Raw genomic sequence first — 22,472 nt, 5'->3', positions numbered from 1 at the left:
TCATTAGCAATGGTCCCCAACAAAAACACACACCTGAACACTCCAAACTTTGGAACTGAGGACCATCTCTCTTTTATAATACACAGTCCCTATATACATGTGGCTATCAGAATCAAAATAACCTAGTGTGGTGTTTTCTATACACCCCTGCAAAGCTGGTCAGCCACCCATATAACTGTGATACACAAACAGCATACTCACAAAACATTCAGCAGCATCATCCATGATGCCCAGCTGGAAGCGCTGCTCATCCTGAAAGGTCTTTGCAAGAGCACTGCGTAGGGCATCAGAGGGCAGTACTTTCTCACTGCTACATTGGAACTGATTGAAGATACCCTGGTGGGGAAAAAGAGAAAGAAATGTCAACTTTATGTTTATGATAGAAATATTACATATTCACAACTAGTTTAATAAGCTTTGGGAGGTAAACATAAAATGAAAGAAACTTCTAAATCTAATTCTCCCCTTAGGCTTGGTCTACACCAGAAAATTTGATTGGTTTAACTATGTCGGTTAGGTGTGAGTAAAATCCACACCTGAATGACATTGTTAAGCCAACCTAAATCCTTGTGTAGATGGCACCGGGTTCACGGAAGAATTCTTCTGCTGAGCTAGTTACTGCCTCTCGGGGAAGTGGACTACCTATTCCCAGGAGAGAACCTCTCCTGTCAGTGTCAGTAGTGTCTGCATTGAAGTACTACAGTGGCACAGTGCTTTAAGTGTAGACAAGCCCTTGGTACCTCTTAATCTGCTCTGTTCCCTCCTGCAGGGAGATGAGCAAACCCTGCAGAACTTTGTCTACTGCATCAAGTTCAAATTTCTTGTCTTCATCTTCAAGGCCCTTATGTTACTCTGCTCCATTTCCTTCCTAATTTCTTATATCACATCAAACCACAACCTCCACCAAATGTCAGTCTCAAACTTTACTCATCCTTTCCTTGCACAATTCTCCTCATGCCTTCACACACAACTTACGAGACATGGAGTACTACCCAGTTCTGGTCCACTAGGCCACCACGCTAATAAGAAAGGCCATACCAGATCAGACCAGTGGTCCTTCTAATCCAGTATGCCATTTCTGACAACGGCCAAAATGAGATGATTCAGAGAAAGGTGCAAGGAACCTCTAAGTGGGCTGTCATGGTACAATTCCCCACTCTGAACCTTAGCGTCCAAAAGATAGGGTACCAGCATGAATTCCTCTAAGCTCAATTACCAGCTTAGAACTTGTAGCGCTGCCACCAACCAGGAATTCCAGTGCCTGGTACACTCTGGTCCCCCCAAAACCTTGCCCGGGAAACCCCAAGAACCAGACCCTCTGGATCTTAACACAAGGAAAGTAAACCCTTTCCCCCACCGTTGCCTCTCCCAGGCTTCCCCTCCCTGGGTTCCCCTGGAAGATCACTGTGATTCAAACTCCTTGAATCTTAAACAGAGAGGAAAATGCACCTTCCCCCCTCCTTCTCTCTCCCCCTCCCAGACTCTCCCTGAGAGAGACAGTAATCCTGACACAGAGAGAAATTAGCCTTTCTCTCCCTCTTCCCTCCTTTCTCCTCACCAATTCCCTGGTGAATCCAGACCCCGTCCCCTGGGGTCTCACACCAGAATAAAAAAACAATCAGGTTCTTAAACAAGAAACTTTTAATTAAAGAGAGAAAAACAGTAAAAATTATCTTTGTAAATTTAAGATGGATTAGGTAGAGAGTCTTTCAGCTATAGGCACTGGGAATACCCTCCCAGCCTAAGTATTCAAATAAAAATTAAAATCCTTTCAGCAAAAATACAAATTTGAACTCCTTTCAGCCAAATACACAATTAAACTCCTTCCAGCCAAATGCACATTTGCAAATAAAGAAAACAAACATAAGCCTAACTCGCTTTATCTATCTAGTACTCACTATTTTGAACTTATAAGAGCCTGTATCAGGGAGATTGGAGAGAAACCTGGTTGCACGTCTGGTCCCTCTGAGCCCCCAGAGTGAACAACCACCAAAAACTAACAGCACACACAGAAACTTCCCTCCCTCAAGATTTGAGAGTATCCTGTCCCCTGGGTTCTCTGATCAGGTGATAGCCAGGCTTACTGAACTTGTTAACCCTTTACAGTGAAAAGAGATATAAAGTACTTCTGTTCTACTAACTTTTCTTATCTGTTTATGACATGGGCAATTATGTAATGATATGCACATGGGAAGTTTCTTCCTAATCCCATTAGAGGTTGGCTTATGCCTGAAGATTGAAGGCTTGTGTGTTTTTTAAGTCCAGTCTTGAATAACTGTGCATGTTTTCATTACTCATATAAAATGTTCAATCCTTTTTTGAATCCCGCTAGCTCTATTCTTCAGTGATATTTTGTGGCTATGAGTTCCAAGGGAAAGGTATGCGCTGTGCAAAAAATGTCTGCCAGTTGTAAATTTACCGCCTTTCAGTTTTATTCAAAGTTCTCGTGTTCTAGCATTATAACAGAGTAAGTAGGAGTGACTAGCTTATCTCCAGACCATTCATTATTTTGTATATAGAGAACACATCCTTTCTTCGGGTTCTTGGGTTTAGTGTGCAGGTGTTAGGTGGTGTTGATGGCCTGACAGACTGGATGATTTGGTGGTCCCTTCCGGCTTTGAACCCTGAGTATTTGGCATAATATTTTTAGTATCCTTTTCCATACCACTTCTTACATAGCCTAACTTTTGTTTTTGCTTCTTTTGCCTGCTGCTTACTGCACACTCAGCAGCAGCTTTCCTAAAGTTGCCCAAATGACACCCAGGTCTTTTTCCTGAGTGGTCAGTGCTGAGAACGCAGCAATGTGCATAAGTAGTTCCAGTGTGTATTATTCCTTCCAGTCTGGGTTACACTGAGTTTACCAACACTGAATTTCACCTGCCATCAAGCTGCCATTACTCCCTAGGAGGAGCCTCATAGTTGTTGCAGAGCTCCCTTTACTTGTATCCCTCATAAGAACTCACTTTTTCAATTATGTTCACAAGAAAAGAGTCAACAGTAGTTAAGTAAAATCAGGTCTGCTGATGGGGTGGGGTGGGGTGGGGTGAGAGACAAAAGGGGCCATTGCTCAGGAGCCTGGGCATGCGGAAGAAGCTGGCACTTCCCTACAGCCCCTGGGGAGGGGGTGTCCGTGCACTGTCCCCGCCCCAAGCGCCAACTTCGCAGCTCGTATTGGCTGGGAAGTGGTAGGCAGAAACCCACCCTGGACCCCCCACTACCTAGGAGCCACTGCCAGATACGTGTGTCGGTTGCTTTTGGGAGCCACCTAAGGTAAATGCTGATCCCGTGACCTGCTCCTGCACCCCAACCCCCCGCCCCAGCTTAGAGCCCACACCCAAACTCCCTTCCAGAGCCCAACCTCACTCCCAGAGCCCAACCCCACACGCCCTCCTGTATCCAGACTCCTTCTCAGAGCCCATACTGCTCACCCCCTCCCGCACCCAAACTCCCTCCTAGAGCCTGCACCCCCGCCTGTACTCCAACCCCCCTGCCCCAGCCCGGTGAAAGTGAGTGAGGGTGGGAGAGTGCGAGTGACGGAGGGAGGGGAGATGGAGTGAGTGGGGGGGGCTCAGAGAAGGGGTGAGACAGGGGCATGGTCTCAGGGAAGGGTGAGGCAGGGAAATGGTCTTTGGGTTTGCGCGATTAGACAGTTGGTAACCCTACCAGGCGGACATGTAGAAGCCCTGGCCGTGTCAGAAAAGCGCGCTCAGTAGCATAGTCGGTAGCTCACTGGGCACCAGCCAGCACTGGTGCAGCACCGCCCAAATGTCAGGTGGACCACATCCACATGGGCGCAGCTTGTGCATGTGTGGGGGCCCATTGACTGTTCTGCCCTAAGGCCCGAAACTGCTGTCAGCGGGCCTGAGTAAAATCAATCATTCCCAATTAAAATAGCATTATTAAACTAGCCAAATAAGTGGAGAATGGAGGAGGCCTGAAGTTGCCAGATTGTTGCTTTGTTTGCCGAGCTATCATCATAGATCTAATTCCTGTGTGCATACCTTTAAAGAAGATCTATAATCATCTTGGCTCCTGTGCCACTTCTTGCCTTTAATTATAGGCAGCTTTTCCCTAGCACTGAGATGCTGCACGCATTGGAAATAGACTGTCTATATATTATTTATTTTCCAAGTTTAATTACTTTTAGTGGTCCCTGTATTATTGTCATTTCCATGAGCTGGCGAATTGGAATAACGTTTGCTAAGCCCTGCAATCTTCGGTGCTTTTAGGGAACTAAAACTGCAATACAAAGCCTCTATGTTAATAGTAACAAATTGGTTCCTGTATACTACTCCTGCAAAGAGCGGAGGAGATTGAATTACACCTCATTCCCTTCATCCCCTGTGACACGCTAGACCTCAAAGTAGCACCCTGTAACCACTATATTCACCATTTGTATGTTTGTGATATTTCACAAAAAGCTTGCTGTGTATGATACCATATGAAAGATCACAATCTGCTGAAACTCATTGTTCTGTCAAAATATGTATATTGTTAATGTGGAGGAAGTTATGAGAATTTGCTACACGGCTGTTACTGAAATATGTTCTGAGTCTGGGAGACGCCCACTGCTAACATTCCAATGACTGAGGTGGTGACCCACACCCAAATGGGCGTTAAGCAACCATCATGCACCATTGACGAGTAAGGGAATTTTAAACAAGACAGTTACAATTCTGCAAGAGACAGTTGTGCAAGTACCACACAAGGAGGATTGTTCAACTTTGGGACTTGGCAAGGCCTACCAGGACATGTCTGGGCCAGTGTCTTTCTTGGGACATGAATCGAGTGTGTAGAATCAGGGACAGTGGCATCTACATTAAAGGCAACAAGATCGCTGGGAAGACAAAGACTTTGAACTGAAGAGACTGGTACCAGTCTGAGAAGGAAATTCAGCCCTGTGTATTAAGAACTATAACCGGCCTGCAACATCCAGTGGGGTGAGAAAGGCTGCTTGATTCAATTCTTGCTTAGTCTGAAAGTTTAGGATTTAGACTGTGATTTTATTTTTATTTCTTAGGTAACTATCTCTGACTTTTCTGCCTACCACTTATAATCACTTAAAATCTTTCTGTAGTTAATAAACTTAGTTTAATGTTTTATCCTTACCAGTGAGCTTGTCCAAAGTGCTTAGGGAATCTGCTCAGATTGCAACAGTTGGTGCATGTCCATTATCCTTTGAAGAAGTGACGAACTAATTAATGAGCTTGCATTGTTCAAAAGAAGGTCCTAAGCAGTGTAAGGCAGTACATTTGCGGGGTGCAAGGCTGGGGGGATTTGCTCGTGTTTTCCTGTGTATGGTTCATGAGTGGTTTAGAGAGTACTCTTGCAGCTTAGCTGGATGTGTCCCCAGATGTTGTTGACTGAGTGACAGCACCTAGAGGGGTTTGCTGCTTATCACTAGCAAAGCATTGGGAGAGACAGCCCATGCTGGAAAGTTCCCACAGTTCCAGGTTGTACCCTGGGATCCTATCATACCCCCCAATCCTGCTTCCTCCTCTCTCAAAGAGAAATCATATTCTCTTTGGAGAACACCAAGAATATAAGAACATAAGAACGGCCGTACTGGGTCAGACCAAAGGTCCATCTAGACCAGTATCTGTCTACCGACAGTGGCCAATGCCAGGTGCCCCAGAGGGAGTGAACCTAACAGGCAATGATCAAGTGGATCTCTCTCCTGCCATCCATCTCCATCCTCTGATGAACAGAGGCTAGGGACACCATTCTTTACCCTTCCTGGCTAATAGCCATTTATGGACTTAGCCACCATGAATTTATCCAGTTCTCTTTTAAACACTGTTATAGTCCAGCCTTCACAACCTCCTCAGGTAAGGAGTTCCACAAGTTGACTGTGCGCTGTGTGAAGAAGAACTTCCTTTTATTTGTTTTAAACCTGCTGCCTATTAATTTCATTTGGTGACCCCTAGTTCTTGTATTATGGGAATAAGTAAATAACTTTTCCTTATCCACTTTCTCCACATCACTCATGATTTTATATACCTCTATCATATCCCCCCTTAGTCTCCTCTTTTCCAAGCTGAAGAGTCCTAGCCTCTTTAATCTTTCCTCATATGGGACCCTCTCCAAACCCCTAATCATTTTAGTTGCCCTTTTCTGAACCTTTTCTAGTGCTAGAATATCTTTTTTGAGGTGAGGAGGAGACCACATCTGTACACAGTATTCGAGATGTGGGCGTACCATGGATTTATATAAGGGCAATAATATATTCTCAGTCTTATTCTCTATCCCTTTTTAATGATTCCTAACATCCTGTTTGCTTTTTTGACCGCCTCTGCACACTGCGTGGACATCTTCAGAGAACTATCCACGATGACTCCAAGATCTTTTTCCTGACTCGTTGTAGCTAAATTAGCCCCCATCATATTGTATGTATAGTTGGGGTTATTTTTTCCAATGTGCATTACTTTACATTTATCCACATTAAATTTCATTTGCCATTTTGTTGCCCAATCACTTAGTTTTGTGAGATCTTTTTGAAGTTCTTCACAATCTGCTTTGGTCTTAACTATCTTGAGTAGTTTAGTATCATCTGCAAACTTTGCCACCTCACTGTTTACCCCTTTCTCCAGATCATTTATGAATAAATTGAATAGGATTGGTCCTAGGACTGACCCTTGGGGAACACCACTAGTTACCCTCTCCATTCTGAGAATTTACCATTAATTCCTACCCTTTGTTCCCTGTCTTTTAACCAGTTCTCAATCCATGAAAGGACCTTCCCTTTTATCCCATGACAGCTTAATTTACGTAAGAGCCTTTGGTGAGGGACCTTGTCAAAGGCTTTCTGGAAATCTAAGTACACTATGTCCACTGGATCCCCCTTGTCCACATGTTTGTTGACCCCTTCAAAGAACTCTAATAGATTAGTAAGACACGATTCCCTTTACAGAAACCATGTTGACTATTGCTCAACAGTTTATGTTTTTCTATGTGTCTGACAATTTTATTCTTAACTATTGTTTCGACTAATTTGCCCGGTACTGACGTTAGACTTACCGGTCTGTAATTGCCGGGATCACCTCTAGAGCCCTTTTTAAATATTGGCGTTACATTAGCTAACTTCCAGTCATTGGGTACCGAAGCCGATTTAAAGGACAGGTTACAAACCTTAGTTAATAGTTCCGCAACTTCACATTTGAGTTCTTTCAGAACTCTTGGTGAATGCCATCTGGTCCCGGTGACTTGTTAATGTTGAGTTTATCAATTAATTCCAAAACCTCCTCTAGTGACACTTCAATCTGTGACAGTTCCTCAGATTTGTCACCTACAAAAGCCAGCTCAGGTTTGGGAATCTCCCTAACATCCTCAGCCGTGAAGACTGAAGCAAAGAATCCATTTAGTTTCTCCGCAATGACTTTATCGTCTTTAAGCGCTCCTTTTGTATTTCGATCGTCAAGGGGCCCCACTGGTTGTTTAGCAGGCTCCTGCTTCTGATGTACTTAAAAAACATTTTGTTATTACCTTTGAGTTTTTGGCTAGCCGTTCTTCAAACTCCTCTTTGGCTTTTTCTTATTACACTCTTGCACTTAATTGGCTTAATTTGCAGTGTTTATGCTCCTTTCTATTTGCCTCACTAGGATTTGACTTCCACTTTTTAAAGAAGTCTTTTTATCTCTCACTGCTTCTTTTACATGGTTGTTAAGCCACGGTGGCTCTTTTTAGTTCTTTTACTGTGTTTCTTAATTTGGGGTATACATTGAAGTTGGGCCTCTATTATGGTGTCTTTAAAAACCAACAGGGATGTTAAATGTTATTATATTATGGTCACTATTTCCAAGCGGTCCTGCTATATAGTTACTCTTGGACCAGCTCCTGCGCTCCACTTCAGGATTAAATCTAGAGTTGCTCCTCCCCTTGTGGGTTCCCGTACCAAAGCTGCTCCAAGAAGCAGTCATTTAAAGTATTGAGAAACTGTCCTGGTCAGGTGGTCGATAATAGATCCCTAATGTTATATTTTTATTAGAGCATGAAGTTTCTATCCATAGAGATTCTATGGAACATGTGGATTCGCTTAAGATTTTAGTACAGAAGAGAAGAGTAATACATTATAGTGCCACTAAACATATCTGAAACTGGGATTTCTCCAATAGCAAACAAAGCTCTGGCAGGACAACGTAAAGGGAGCGGGAGAATAAATAAGGTTCGTTTCTTGCTGCAGTTTCCAAACAAGTCCTAACAGGGTGCATCTGTACTCAAAGTTTTTGCACTGTTGGTATGGCACCAGTGCAGTTCCCTTAGCAGTAGCAGTGCTGGAAATGCTAGTGTTGACAGGGTTGGGCACTACAGTAGTAAAAATGCCCCTGCCCTGTTGACACTATTATTTATTATTTGGTATTGTGGTAGTGCCTAGGGGTCCACTGTATGTCTACACTGCAACGTAAGCCCAGGATTTGAACATAGGCTCAAGCCTAAACCTCCTTCTGTCTAAACACAAATTGTGCTAACCCAGGGCTCAGAATGAAGACCTCATGAAGGTTGAGGGTGTGAACCTGAGTCAAGCCAGGATCCATGGTTCAAGCCCTATTACTTTGCTGTCCAGATGCAGTCTCATGGGACTCATGCTCTCGGAGTCTGCCAAAAGTATTCCACAATCCCACAGGCTGATTTTCTTCATCCTCTGGAAAGCCAAGTTTGGCAGACAGTCAAGTTTTCTCACACTGCACTATGAACAAAGGGCAGCCACATTTTGGGAGGGTGCTGGAAGTCTGGGACATGAGTACTTGGACTTGGGCCTGCATTATGCAATGTAAATGCTGGAACTCCAGGTTGGAGCATATGGTTCAACAATTCCTAACATGGATCTACAAATAAACACAGATACTCAAGCCATAGGTTAACAAGCCAGGTCTGCTAACTCAAGCTCCACTAACCTTGGGCTTACAATGCAGTGTAGACATAACCTCAGACTGGGACACCACTGTGCTAGGTACTGTAGCTCTTCTAACATTGCTACTACCAGTGCCAAACCAATGGTGAGAAAGTCCTAGTGAAGAGAAGGCTACAGAGCCCAAGAAGAGAATTCCCTCTTCACAAGCATCAGGCAATCCCACACCCTGCTTATCAGTTATGCTTAATGGAAAGATTTCTAATTTACTCAAACATCATTGTGTGGACTAATTCTCAGACTCTGTTTTCTGCCTTGGGAAATGCTCTCTGAGACTCAAAGGCCAAAGCTAGGCAGGTTTTTTTATATCCAGGTGACAGCGCTTCACACCCAAATCTTCTCATTTCAATAGACCTTGGAAAAACAGGGAAATAAAAACAACTTTGCCCTTCTCTAGCACTTTCTATCAGATAAATGCAGAGCACTTTAAAACCATTAATGAATATGTCTCGCAATAACTCTGAGTCATTGTTATCACCCACATTTTACAGAACGGGAAATGAAGGCACAGATTAGCTAAGTGCTTGACCAAGGTCATTACAGCAAGTGTCAGAGCTGACAGAACTAAGATAGGTGTTGGATGTTCAGCAATTTTGGAAAGCTACTTACTTGTGGTCTATAAATAAGAATTCAAGAGCCTAACTTTAGATTCCTTAAAAATAAATCATGCTCAGTTTCACTGATTTCTAGTCCTTTAGATGTAGACTTCCCAAAGCAAACTAGTGAGCCGTTAAAACTATTAACCCAGTCTTACAGAAAACTGTCCCAATTCAAACAGTAGCAGCAGAAAAGTTATGGAATTTGTTACTCACCCAACCCAAGTCATCTAAGCAATTCATTAACTTCAAAAAGAATTGTGGGGAGCATTTTAATTTACACTAGGGCTGTCAAGCAATTAAAAAATTAATTGTGATTAATCGCACTGTTAAACAATAATAGAATACCATTTATTTAAATATTTTTGGATGTTTTCTACATTTTCAAATATATTGATTTCAATTACAACACAGAATACAAAGTGTACAGTGCTCACTTTATAGTTATTTTTGATTATAAGCATTTGCATTGTAAAAAAACAAAAGAAATAGTATTTTTCAATTCACCTAATAAGCACTGTAGTGCAATCTCTTTATCATGAAAGCTGAACTTACAAATGTAGAATTATGTAACAAAAAATAACTGCGCATTCAAAATAAAAAATGTAAAACTTTAGAACCTACACGTCACATCAGTCCTACTTCAGCCAATCGTCAGACAAACAAGTTTGGTTCAATTTGGCAGGAAATAATGTTGCCCACAGCTTTTACAATGTCACCTGAAAGTGAGAACAGGCGTTTCACGGTACCATTGTAGCTGACATGCAAGATTTTATGTGCAGATGCGCTAAAGATTCATAAGTCCCTTCATGCTTCAACCACCATTCCAAGAAGACATGTGTCCACACTGATGACGGGTTCTGCATTGATATGATCCAAAGCAGACGAGACTGATGCATGTTATTTTCATCATCTGAGTCAGATGCCACCTTCAGAAGGTTGATTTTCTTTTTTGCTGGTTCTGGTTCTGGTTTGTAGGTTCCATAATCAGAGTGTTGCTCTTTTAAGACATCTGAAAGCATGCTCCAAACCTTGTCCCAGTCAGATTTTGGAGGCACTTCAGATTTTAAACCTCGAGTGCTATATCTATCCTTAGAAATCTCACATTTGGTACCTTCTTTGCGTTTTGTCAAATTCTGCTGTGAAAGTGTTCTTAGCGAACATGTACTGATTATCATCCCGAAGCTGCTATAACATGAAATATATGGCAGAATAGAGGTAAAACAGAACAGGAGACATACAATTCTCCCCCAAGGAGTTCAGTCACAAATTTAATTAACACTTTTTTTTTTAAACAAGCATCATCAGCATGGAAGCATCATCAGGAGCATCATCAGCATGGAAGCATATCCTCTGGAATGGTGAAGGATGAGGGGACAGATGAATGTTTAGCATATCTGGCACATAAGTACTTTGCAATGCCAGCTACAAAAGTGCCATGCAAACACCTATTCTCACTTTTAGGTGACACTGTAAATAAGAAGCAGTCAGCAGTATCTCGCATAAATGTAAACAAACTTGTTTGTCTTAACAATTGTCTGAACAAGAAGTAGGACTGAGTGGACATGTAGGCTCTAAAGTTTTACATTGCTTTGTTTTTGAGTGCAGTTATGTAACAAAAAAAATTCCACATTTGTAAGTTACACTTTCACAATAAAGAAATTGCACTAAGCTACTTGTATGAGGTGAATCGAAAAATACTATTTCTTTTATCATTTTTACAGTGCAAATATTTGTAATAAAAAATAGTAATATAAATTGAGCACCGTACACTTTGTATTCTGTATTGTAATAGAAATCAATATATTTGAAAATGTAGAAAAACATCCAAAATATTTAATAAATTTCAATTGGTATTCTATTGTTTAACAGTGTGATTAATTGCAATACATTTTTTTAATCGCGGTTAATTTTTTTTAGTTAATTGCGTGAGTTAACAGCGATTAATCGACAGCCCTAATTTTTACATTAATCAGCAAAGGCACCCATATTTATTTTATCCTATGGATTTTACCATGTTTAAGCAACATATTTAAGCACCATAGTGTCAAACTACATAGTTGCACATTGTTTGGACAGGAGGAAGAAGTTACTCATCTTGTAAAGTAACAATGGTTCTTCAAGATATGTGTCCCTATGACTACTCTACTGTAGGCGTGTGCGTGTCCCTGTGCTGCTGATAGAAGCATTTCAATAGTAGTCCATCCCGCATGCACAGCTCCATCTGCCACAAGGCTAGCTAGCGTGCATAGGCATTTCTTCCTTAATTCCTTCTCTACCACAGAATCAACCAGTGGAACTCCAAAGTAGAGATGAGGACAATGGATCATGGAGCACCCATAGGGGGACACATCTCGAGGAACCATCGTTAGGGCACAAGGTGAGTAACTTCTTTTTCTTCGACTAGTATCCCTATGGGTGCGCCAACGTAGGTGATTCCCAGGCAGTACCCACTACTTGAGGCTGGGATTTCGGAGTCGAGTCTGAGATAGATCACAGTACTGTGACACTAAATTGGGCATCTGTAGCCAAATCTCCCAGGATGGCATAGTGTTCTGCAAAGGTATGCGCAGATGCCCAGGTAGCTGCTCTGCAGATCTCCGATATAGGGAATCCCTTGGAGAAGGCGATCGATGTGGAGACTGACCTCATGGGATTCACACAACTGGTAGAGTTTATAATACAGTCAGAGACCCACCTGGAGAGCCGCTGGTCTGAGATCGCTGCACCTTTCAATCTATCCACAATGAAGAGAAAGAGTCTCAGGAGATTTTCTAAAGTCTTTTTTGTATCCAAATAGAAGACCAAGGCTCTTCTCACGTTAAGCATATGGAGGATGGCTTCCCTGTTGTCCTCATGAGGTTTGGGATAACACACTGGAAGCTGAATAAGTTGATTCATGTGACATGCAGAAGTCACTTTAGGGGTGAACTTTGGATGTAGTCCAAGTGTGACCTTGTCAGGGAAGAACACAGCAAAAGGGGATATACCATCAAAGCTTCTATCTCCCCTATCCTTCTTGTCAAAGCGATGGTAATGGAATGCTGTGTTCCTGGAAAGGTGAGTTAGTGAACAAGAGGCCATCGGTTCAAATGGTGGTCTAGTCAGTCCTTTTAGCTTTGGACTGAGGTCTCAGTGGGGAGCAGGGTGCCACGGGAAGAGCTTTGCTATGCCTTCAAGAAACCTCTTCATAGTTGGGTGGGAGAAGATTGAGTAGCCTTCTACCTACTGAAGGAAGAGACTCAATTTCTTTAAAGTTAACAGGTAGTTTAGGACCACCAGTAGGGTGGCTGAATTAGGAGTGACACCCTCTGGTTGGCACCAGATCTGGAACCTCTTTCATTTCTGAAGGTAGATAAAACAAGTAGTGCCCTTTCTACTGTGTAATAGCACCTCCTGTACCTCCTCAGAGCAAGATCTTTCTATGTGTTGATACCATGAAGGATCCACGCTTTGAGTTGCAGAATCTGCAGATTGAGGTGGCAGGTGTGACCCTCGTTCTGCGACAGGAGGCAAGAAGTGATCAGTAGACATAATGCCAGATGTGAAAGGTAAGGGTACTATGTCTGCCTGGGCCAGGTGTGGGCGATCAGAATGATGTTTGCTTTTTCCCTTTTTATCTTCAACAGGATTTTCAGCAATAGAGGGAACGGGGGAAGACATAAAGGTGGCCCTTGTCACAAGGAAGGAAGAGAGCATTTCCCATGGAGTGTCGTTCGACCCCAGTCTGGAGCAAGACTGTGGACATTTCGTGTTCTGGTTAGTAGCAAACAAGTTAATTACCGGCATTCCCAATTGTCGGAATATGTTGTGTAGAATTGCCGACTATTTGCCATTTGTGATAATGCAGGAATTTGCAGCTGAGATGGTTGGCCGTCCTGTTGCGTATTCCCAATATATAGGCCACTGATAGGACGTTGTGGAATATGCACCAGTTCCATACTTCATTGCTTCTACGCACAGGGAATGAGACCTCGTGCCTCCCTGTTGGTTTAGATAGCACATGCAGACTACGTTGTCTGTCATGACCTTTGTATGTGTGTCCTTGATCAATGGGAGGAAGTGAGCACAAATGTTTCAGACTGCTCTGAGCTCGAGCAGGTTGATGTGGAGGCACATCTCTGCTGGAGACCATTTGCCCGCTACCGAGTGACCACTGGAGATGCGCTCCCCATGCCATGAGGGACGTATCAGTGGACAGGAGAAGGGATGGGGAAGACTGAGCAAGTGAGATGCCCCTAGAGATGTTTACTAAGTCCTTCCACCAGTCTAAGTATTGCTTCATCCTGGTGGGCATCAATAGAAGCTTGCCTATGCTGTCTCTGTTTGGCCTGTAAATCGAAGAAAACCGTGCTTGAAGGCATCTCATGCATAGTCTGGCATGAGCTATAACTATGGCCATGTGCCCCAGAAGCTGAAAGAAATGTCTGGCCGAGATTTGGGGACTGGATTGTATTGGCTCTATCAATGAGGAGAGACTGAGAAATCTGTGATGTGGAAGGAGTGCCCTCACCTGAATGTGGTTGAGGTCGGCTCCTATGAGTTCTAGCCTTTGAATCAGTGTTAAGGTCAATTTTTGTTTGTTGATCTGTAGGCCGAGATTGAGGAACAGGTCCTGCATGGTCTGAGTGACTCATTAGGCCTCTGTGTAGGACCATGCCCTGAGCAGGCAATCATCCAAGTAGGGATAAATCATTATGCCCTGAAAGCATAAGTGGGCTGCTATTACGGAAAAGATCTTGAAGAACACCCTAGGGGCCAATGAAAGGCCCAAAGGGAGTACTGTGTATTGGTAGGAATCCTGGCGCAGTGTGAATCTGAGGTAACACCTGTGACTTGGTATGACAGAAATTTGGAAGTACGTGTCACTCTTGAAGATTGAGGGCCGAGAGCCAATCTCCTTCTTCTAATGTTCAGATGATCATTTATAGGGTGACCATCTTGAATTTCCTTGCTTTGACTTATCAGTTGAGCCCTCTGAGGTCCAGTATGGTCTCCACTTCCCTTTTTCTTTGGTATCAAGTAGTAACAAGAGTAGAGGCCTTTGCCTCTGAGATGCACAGGAACAGGTTCTATAGCTCCTATGCTAAGGAGATGGTTTACCTCTTGACATAGACTCTCATGAGAAGGGTCCCTGAACAGGGATGGGGAAGGGTGTTTGGGAGGCAGAAGAGAGGCGATGTGGATGGCATATACATTCTGGATGATTTCCAAACACCCACTTGCTGGAGGTTAACCAATCCCAGGTGCTGCGGAACGAAGTAATGCGATCTCTGAAAGGAGAAGTGAGATTTCCCAGCATTCAGTGGCAAGCAGAGTGCTGTACAGGCGCTTCAACCAACCTGTCAAAACTGTCATTTCAAGCTTGAGGGCTGAGACAAAGTTGGTTGTGGTCCCAAGTGCTTCCACTTGGGGAACTTTGATTTCTTTCACTATGGTTCATAAGATCTCTGTGATGACCACTGAGGCATGTACTACGATGAGTGGGACTTAAATGGTGGTTGAGGACTGTATTTTCTCTTGTAGGCCGGTGTGTATATCCCTAGGGAATGAAGAATTGCCCGAGAATCCTTCAACGTGAGAAGAGATGTGTCTGTCTTTTCAGTGAACAGCTTCATTTCCCTCAAAAGGAAGGTCCCTCCATCATGGTTTGGACCTCTTTAGGGAAGCCGGACAACAGCAGCCAGAAAGCCCTTCTCTCAATCACGGCCATGGAACTTGAATGTGCCACCATGACTTCCACATATAATACGGACTGGAGAGATGTTATCGCCACCAGCTGACCCTTGTTAATTATGGCCATAAATTGGTCTTTTGGGCAAAGGAACCTAGCTTCACATAGTTCTGGTAGTCATATTTGCCAACGAGGCCTGATAATTAGCTACCTGGAACTGAAGAGTGGCTGACAAATACGCTCTTCTGCCAAACAGGTCCAAGCGTTTCCCATCTTGGTCATATGGAGTGGATTTCAACTGGTATTGCAATTAACCACATCCACAATGATGAATTTGGAGGGGGGTGAGAAAATAAAAAATCCGTGCCCTTCACCGACACAATACTTTCTGTCCACCCACTTGCATGTCAGCGGGACAGACACAGGGGTCTGCCACTAACTCTGGCAGGATCCAGGAGTGCCTCGTTAACTGGGAGGGTCATTCTGGCAGAGGTGGAAGAGTGTAGAATGTCCACCACTTTGTGGTGAGGTTCAGTCACTTGGTGCAGCTGCATTTGCAGGGCTTCTGCCATGCTCTGAGTGAAGTCCTGGAATGATTTTAAATCATCCACCATGGATGATAGAGGGGACATCACCACCTCATCAGGTGAGGACGACGAGAAACGAGCTTGAGGGGTGTCTACCCTTTCTGCTTCAGCTTCCTCCCCCAGGTGCTCAGGAGGTTCCGAACACTTTGATGCTGCAGCTGAAGGAGGGTGGCTCCTAGCCTGCTAGTATACCACACTAGGGGTCTGGGAGGCTTGCCGCTTCTGGGCCTGCCAGGGTCCCAGTACAGCCATGAGGGTAGGTGGCTTGCAGCTGGAGGTTGAGGGGGCACAGTAGCCTGGTGTCCATGATGAAATTGGGACTCGTATGGTGGGTCGGACTAGTGGTGGGAACCCAAGTCCTCTCACTCACTATCTGACTCTGATGAGGAAAAAGGTGGTGTACAGCATGGAGATCTCACTGAGTCCAATGCTCTGGGAAAACTTAGCACCAGAGTCCAGTGTGTCAGACACCGAGAGATCTGCTGCGCACCGGAAATCCACCAGTGCAGACAACGTTGGCACAGAGAAGCTTGTACTGATGGAGCCAGAGACATGGACCTAGTCACGTGTTCCATCGGTGCCACAGACACTGGGGTCAGTGCCGGTGACCACATCGACATGTAGCCTTCACTGAGGAGAATCTTCCATGCTTTTCAAGCCCCCACGGTACGAGTACTTCTTTGCCCGTGCCCAACGGGTCTTTGGGCAGACCAACTTGCTCTGTCAGCTTGGTACCACATGTGCTCTGGCTACCAGCTGTAGACAGCTTTGGCGGCATCCATACCAATGGAGCTGGACATAATTTCCAGCTTGATTGGGGCTCGTTATGGGGACTCAGACCTTTTCTTGGTGGTCTTGAGCATGGGTGGCGGATATTATAGGACAGGGCAGGCTAAGTCTCCCCTGACCAAGGCTGTGCCCTGCCCATATTGCACCCCAAGGTCCCACCCTCCTTCTCTACCTGAAGCTGGTGGGGCACCAGGGGCTCAGGTCCTGACGGCAGCTCTGAACTCAGGCCTGTCAGCAGCCAGGGGTGGCATGGTGCAGTGATATCCAGGGGGATAGAGAGGGTCAAGCCAGCAGCTTGGCCCAGCACTGGGGGTGGGGAGGGAGAGGAAGGGGGTCGGCCCAGTGCTCGGGGTTCTGGAAGGTGAGACTTAAACAGAAGAGGTGGTGGGCTAGCCTCCCCAAATGGGAGTTCACCCGCTACCCATGGTCTTCAGGAAGTGGCTCATCTCCTTGGGATCACCTGCCTTTGACAAAGAAGATTGAAGTGATAACTCCAGGGTTGAAGAGCTGACTCCATGAGCAGGAGTTTAAGCCTTAACTCTTCATCCTTCCTGGACCTGGATTTTAACTGATGGCACCAACCACACTTTTGTGGATTGTGCTTTTCCCCCAGGCAGTGAACGCACTACAGTCCAAAAGCTGGGATAGACTCTTTGCAGCTAAGTCACTTTATGAAGCCTGGAGAGTCAGGCATACCCTTGTACAGGAGGGTCTCCACCACCACCAGGGTTGGTGGGAAGCAAACCCTTCCTTTTTTTTTTTCCCCCTTTTCTTTCTTCCCCCCCGCCCCACCTTTTTTTGACATGGCCAACTCAAAAACAAAAGGCTTCAAAGGAAGCTAAAATTTGCAAAACTTTAGGGAGTTAACAGTCCGTGATGTGACAGCTCTTAGCTCTGTCTCTAGCCAGGGGCAGCTGAGAAGGAAATGCCCAAGCACACTGGATAGCCTTCTGGCAAGTGGGGAGCCACAGCTGTGCAGGCAGGACAGACTGCTATTGAAATTCTCCAATCGGAGACCTAATAAAAGTACCCAGTTGGAGTCAAGGGACTTAAATGCTGTCTTTCTGCTTTCCGTCCCCTGTATTTCCCAGGATAGGCTCTTTGCTTACCTTTTCACCAGAGCAAGACTTTCCTGTCACACATTAGGTGGAAGGGAGTGGTTTTCCCTGCAGTTTTATCACTTTAAATTATCCAAACTAAATCTCTCTCTTCTTAATCTCAGATCATGCCCTCTGCTTATACTGGTATGATAACCTCCTACTCCCTGGTCTTTCACATACACATCACCCTGCTTCAGTCCATACAAAACCCAACTGCTAAAATCATCTTTCTTACCCAATCTGCCATGTCAAACCCTTCTCTTAATCTCTCCATTTGTTCCCCCTTCTCCACCACATCAAAGTTCAAATGTCTTACCTTCGTCTTCAAGGTTCTACATAATTTCTGTCCCTCAATACTCTCCTAGTCTCATATTGCTTCCTGAACCTGCCACTGCAACGATACTAGTCTGGGGGCTTGTACGTAGTACCACTTATGTCGGTATAACATATGTCACACAGGTGTGTGAATAAGCCACACTGCTGAGAAATGCAAGTTACACAGACATAAGCATAGGTGTGGACAGTGTAACATAACTCCATCTCTGCGAGAGGTGGTAGCTATTATGCTGATGGGAGAGCTCTCCCTAGGGTGAGCATATGTCCCGTTTTGGACATGACAATCCTTTTTTTAAGCCCTGCCCTGGCCATCCCAACTTTTTTCCCCAAAAGAAGGCATTTGTCCTGTTTGCTCTTGCTGACTTGATCAGTTGGCAAAAGCAAACAGGATAAATGCTCACTTTTATCAAAAAAGTGGGGTGTGGTGTGGAGTTGTGAGCAGAGATGCCAGCCCCCCACAGGGGAAAGGCAGGGCGGGGGGGGGGTAGACCAGTGTTCTAGCATGTGGGCTCCCCCCCTGCAGGGTTCCAGTGACCAAACAACAGCTTCAAATGGGGTGGAGTGAGTGGTGTCCAAAGAGTTCCAACAACTGGGCAACAGCTGGGGGTGGATGGGGGGGGCAGGCGAGGCGGCACAGAGTTTCAGTGACCCAGCAACAGAACAGGCCCCCGCCCCCCCCCGACAGGGTTCCATCAATGGGTAACAGCCTGTCCCGTTTTCTCTTTGGGAAATATGGTCACTCTAGTTCTCTCCCACAAGCATAGAGTGTCTTCACCAGCTGCGCCAATGTAGCGCTTCTAGCGTAGACTAGTCTTGGGTACCTTGTTTATCTATTTCTCTCACAATCATCTTTGTGCTTTCTCCCACACCACTCCCTGCCCATTAAACACACAAACTTTTATCTTACAGATTTTTGCTACTGTTTTGCCATAGGGTCACAGCCTCATTTGGAAACAGTATTATAAAGACTTTCCCAACCAATATACTACTTAATTTTTTAGCCACTTCAGGAACTTTTTACAATAAATCTTCATTCTCCAAATATGCACCTAATCAGCACCCTGAACAACAATTCTTTCTGTTTCTGAAGGTAATCAAACTCGCTATTGTCCTCAGCTTTCACTTTAGAAAACACTATTTCTACAAAGAAAATTCACATTCTTCCTGTTTTTGTTGTACATGATAAAATTACTAATAGAGCAGCCTCACTGGAATTTATCAATCAATGCAGCATTATTCTTTGCGAACAAAAAACACTCTGTCCTATGTCCTGGCACTGGAGCTCCCAGTACAATCCCTGGAAGGAGAACAAACTCTTTGTGTCAAGCTCAGTACAGTGAACGGATTCCCCCCCCCCCCCCCAAGGCCTTTATTTTTAAATACCACAATGCATTTGTACTTTACGTTCGGACCCAATACCATGAGGTGGTATAACAACCCCTCTTGAGGCGGTAAAAAACCCTCAGCACCGGTGCATACTGTGATAGACCCAGGCCAGCTGGGTTCAGCAGAATAGCAGAAGGCAGATATACTGGCCACTGGATTAACAGTTTTCTGTTCCCTGACTGACCAGAGGAGGGGCTGCTCCTGGCTAATGAGAACACCTGACTCTAATTAACCTGCAAAGAGTCAGGTGAGGCCATTAAGTTAATGTGACCACCTGACTCTAATTAAGGCCCTGCTGATACTATAAAAAGGGCTCACTCCAGTCAGACAGGGAAACAAAGCCAAGTAATATGTGGCAAGAGATTAAAATGATTGCAGCTTTAGTTTATTCATACTGTGAGAGCACTATGAAGCTAGGATCTTTTCCCTCAAGCATCAGGAATAGACAAACTGCTGAAGATGGGATGCCTGACTTGATGGACCAAATATAGAATCATAGAAGATTAGGTTGGAAGAGACCTCAGGAGGTCATCTAGTCCAACCCCTGCTCAAAGCAGGACCAACACCAACTAAATCATCCCAGCCAGGGCTTTCAAGCCGGCCTTAAAAACCTCTAAGGATGGAGATTCCACCACCTCCTTAGGTAACCCATTCCAGTGCTTCACCACCCTCCTAGTGAAATAGTTTTTCCTCCAATATCCAACCTAGACCTCCCCACTGCAACTTGAGACCATTGATCCTTGTGCTGTCATCTTCCACCACTGAGAACAGCCCAGCTCCATTGTCTTTGGAACCCTCCTTCAGGTAGTTGAAGGCTGCTATCAAATGCTCCCTCACTTCTCTCTTCTGCAGACTAAATAAGCCCAGTTCTCTTCTCAACCTCTCCTCACAAATCACGTGCCCCAGCCCCCTAATCATTTTCGTTGCCCTCCCCGCTGGACTCTCTCCAATTTGTCCACATTCTTTCTGTAGCTGGGGCGGGGGGGCGCAAAACTGGACACAATACTCCAGATGTGGCCTCACCAGTGCTGAATAGAGAGGAATAATCACTTCCTGCAATCTGCTGGCAATGCTCCTACTAATGCAAGGTATTTTGTTTCCTCAATGTGACCAACATATGGCCAAAAGGTTTTGAAGTCAAATGGATATAAAAGTTACTTACACTATAAATATATACCCACCAATCTGGGAATTTATGTACAGTGTACTCTCACCATAGTATCAGTATCCCTTTCAAAGGTTACATGAAGCCAGGAAAAAGTCTCAAAGCAATCTTTGGCTCTCTGCCTCCTTTCCATGAGCATGTAGCAAGAGGCTCTTCAATTTCTGCCTCTCCGTGTATCACCTGGTGACTTAGCTTTTTCTTTTTATACTATATTCCTTTATTTTATACTTCAATTTTACTGTAGTTTTTAACACTCAATTTCAAAATAGCAAACATAAAACAACAACAAATTGTAACCTGCAAAATCTCAAGTGTTTATGCATGTGTAACAGCATTTTGCACAGAAACCTGCCGTCACAACAGATAAAACAGTATGTGCACTATTTTGCAATTGTAGGGTAAGTAGGCTGGTTGTGTACAACAAGAATGAGACAATTCTACTACTTATCACAAACAGATTTCTACATATTTGTTTTTTCTCCTGCACAATTTTACATATCACAGCAATAAAAGTCAGAAGAGATCCTGAAAGCCGCTGAATAGCCTTTGGAAGTTTTACACAGTTGTTGGCGATCCCTCAAGGTCAAAAATGATCTCTCTTCACAGGTTTTGTTTTTCATGGGTCCTTTGGTGACTGAGGAGTCTGATCCTTGAGCCACAGGCTCATTAGCAGACACTGCAGATGGTGCTGGAAGACAGGGCTGGGCCACGATTGCTGCGTGACAGTTGTCTTTCCTTTCTTTTCTAGCGTTTTTCTGCATCCAGGGCAAGGCAATTTTCCTCAAAAGTGGACATTCCCTCTCTAACAAGTTTTCACCAGTTATCCCTATCCCAGGCTGTTGTTCTCCAGCGTGTGGTATCGATGCCACATCTCTCAATGTTTATCTTGAGGGTGTCTTTAAAGCATTTCTTTTGGCCTCCGTTTTCATTCTCTTTCGTGAGTTGGGCATACAGCAGTTGTTTCAATAAGCGTACATTAGGCATGCACACACAGTGCTCGCTCCCCCTCAGCTGGTGCTGGATAATCAAGGCCTCAGCACTGAAGATGTTGGCCTCTGTGAGGACACTGATGTTAGTGGCGATAATCCTCCCACTTTATGCTGAGGATCTTCCGAAGAAAGTGCACATGCTGGTGTTCCGGGTTTTTCCAGATATTTTCTATAGGTCACTCAAGTCTCACAGCAGTAGAGAAGAGTTGGGATTACCACTGCTTTATAAATCAAAAGTCTAGTATGGGTTCTGATGTTGTGATTGTTGAACACCCAGCGAGACAGTCTGCCAAAGACTAGGCTGGTACAGCAAATTCTGCGCTGAATCTCGATGTCTATGTCTGCCCTCTGTGAGAGATGGATGGCAAAGTATTCTACATTTTCCAGTTCTTCTTTGTTGATGTAGATTTTCCTTGCTGGGTCTGATGATTGACCAGGGACTGGCTGGTGGAGAACTTTTGTTTTGCTGATGTTCAGAGTTAGCCCTAGGCTTTCGTAAGCTTCAGAGAAGCAATTATGGGCAGTTTGTAGATCCTCCTTTGAGTGTGCAACTACAGCACAATCATCTGCGCACTGCAGTTCAGTTATTGTTGCCGATATTACTTTAGTTCTGGCACGGAGATGAGAAAGGTTGAAGAGGTTGTTGTCAATCCGATATCGAATGCCAATGCCCTGTGTTAGACAGTCTTGGGCTAATGTTTTCATAGCTGCTAAGGAAATGGAGAAAAGGGTGGGTGCCAGTACACAATCTTGTTTTATGCCAGTTGAGATGACAAAAGGCTCAGAGGTAGAGCTGCTACACAAGATGGACGCAGTCATCTGGTCATGGCGGAGTCTTACAATAATGATAAATGCGCTTGGGCAACCAAACTTTGACATGATTTTCCACAGAGCCTCATGGTTGACAGAGTTGAAGACCTTGGTCAGATCGGTAAGGGTCATATA

At 44.5% G+C, this 22,472-nt stretch overlaps 2 protein-coding genes across 3 annotated transcripts in view; one reads left to right on the top strand and one right to left on the bottom strand.

Annotated features, from left to right (window-relative positions):
- The window catches only part of SEC24C (SEC24 homolog C, COPII coat complex component), a 647,635-nt gene that overhangs the window by 297,557 nt on the left and 327,606 nt on the right, over positions 1-22,472 (top strand). The window lies entirely within an intron of this gene.
- USP54 (ubiquitin specific peptidase 54) overlaps positions 1-22,472 on the bottom strand; it is a 235,150-nt gene that overhangs the window by 102,663 nt on the left and 110,015 nt on the right. For both annotated transcript variants that reach the window (XM_075072848.1, XM_075072847.1), the window contains one exon: positions 202-336. In XM_075072848.1, the coding sequence (XP_074928949.1) occupies positions 202-336 (135 nt within the window). The remainder of the gene's footprint in view (positions 1-201; positions 337-22,472) is intronic.

This window comes from Chelonoidis abingdonii, chromosome 16, assembly GCF_003597395.2.
Source record: "Chelonoidis abingdonii isolate Lonesome George chromosome 16, CheloAbing_2.0, whole genome shotgun sequence".
Classification (NCBI taxonomy): Eukaryota; Metazoa; Chordata; order Testudines; family Testudinidae; genus Chelonoidis; species Chelonoidis abingdonii.
Note: the sequence above shows the minus strand (reverse complement) of the source record. Positions and strands in the feature narration are given on the sequence as shown.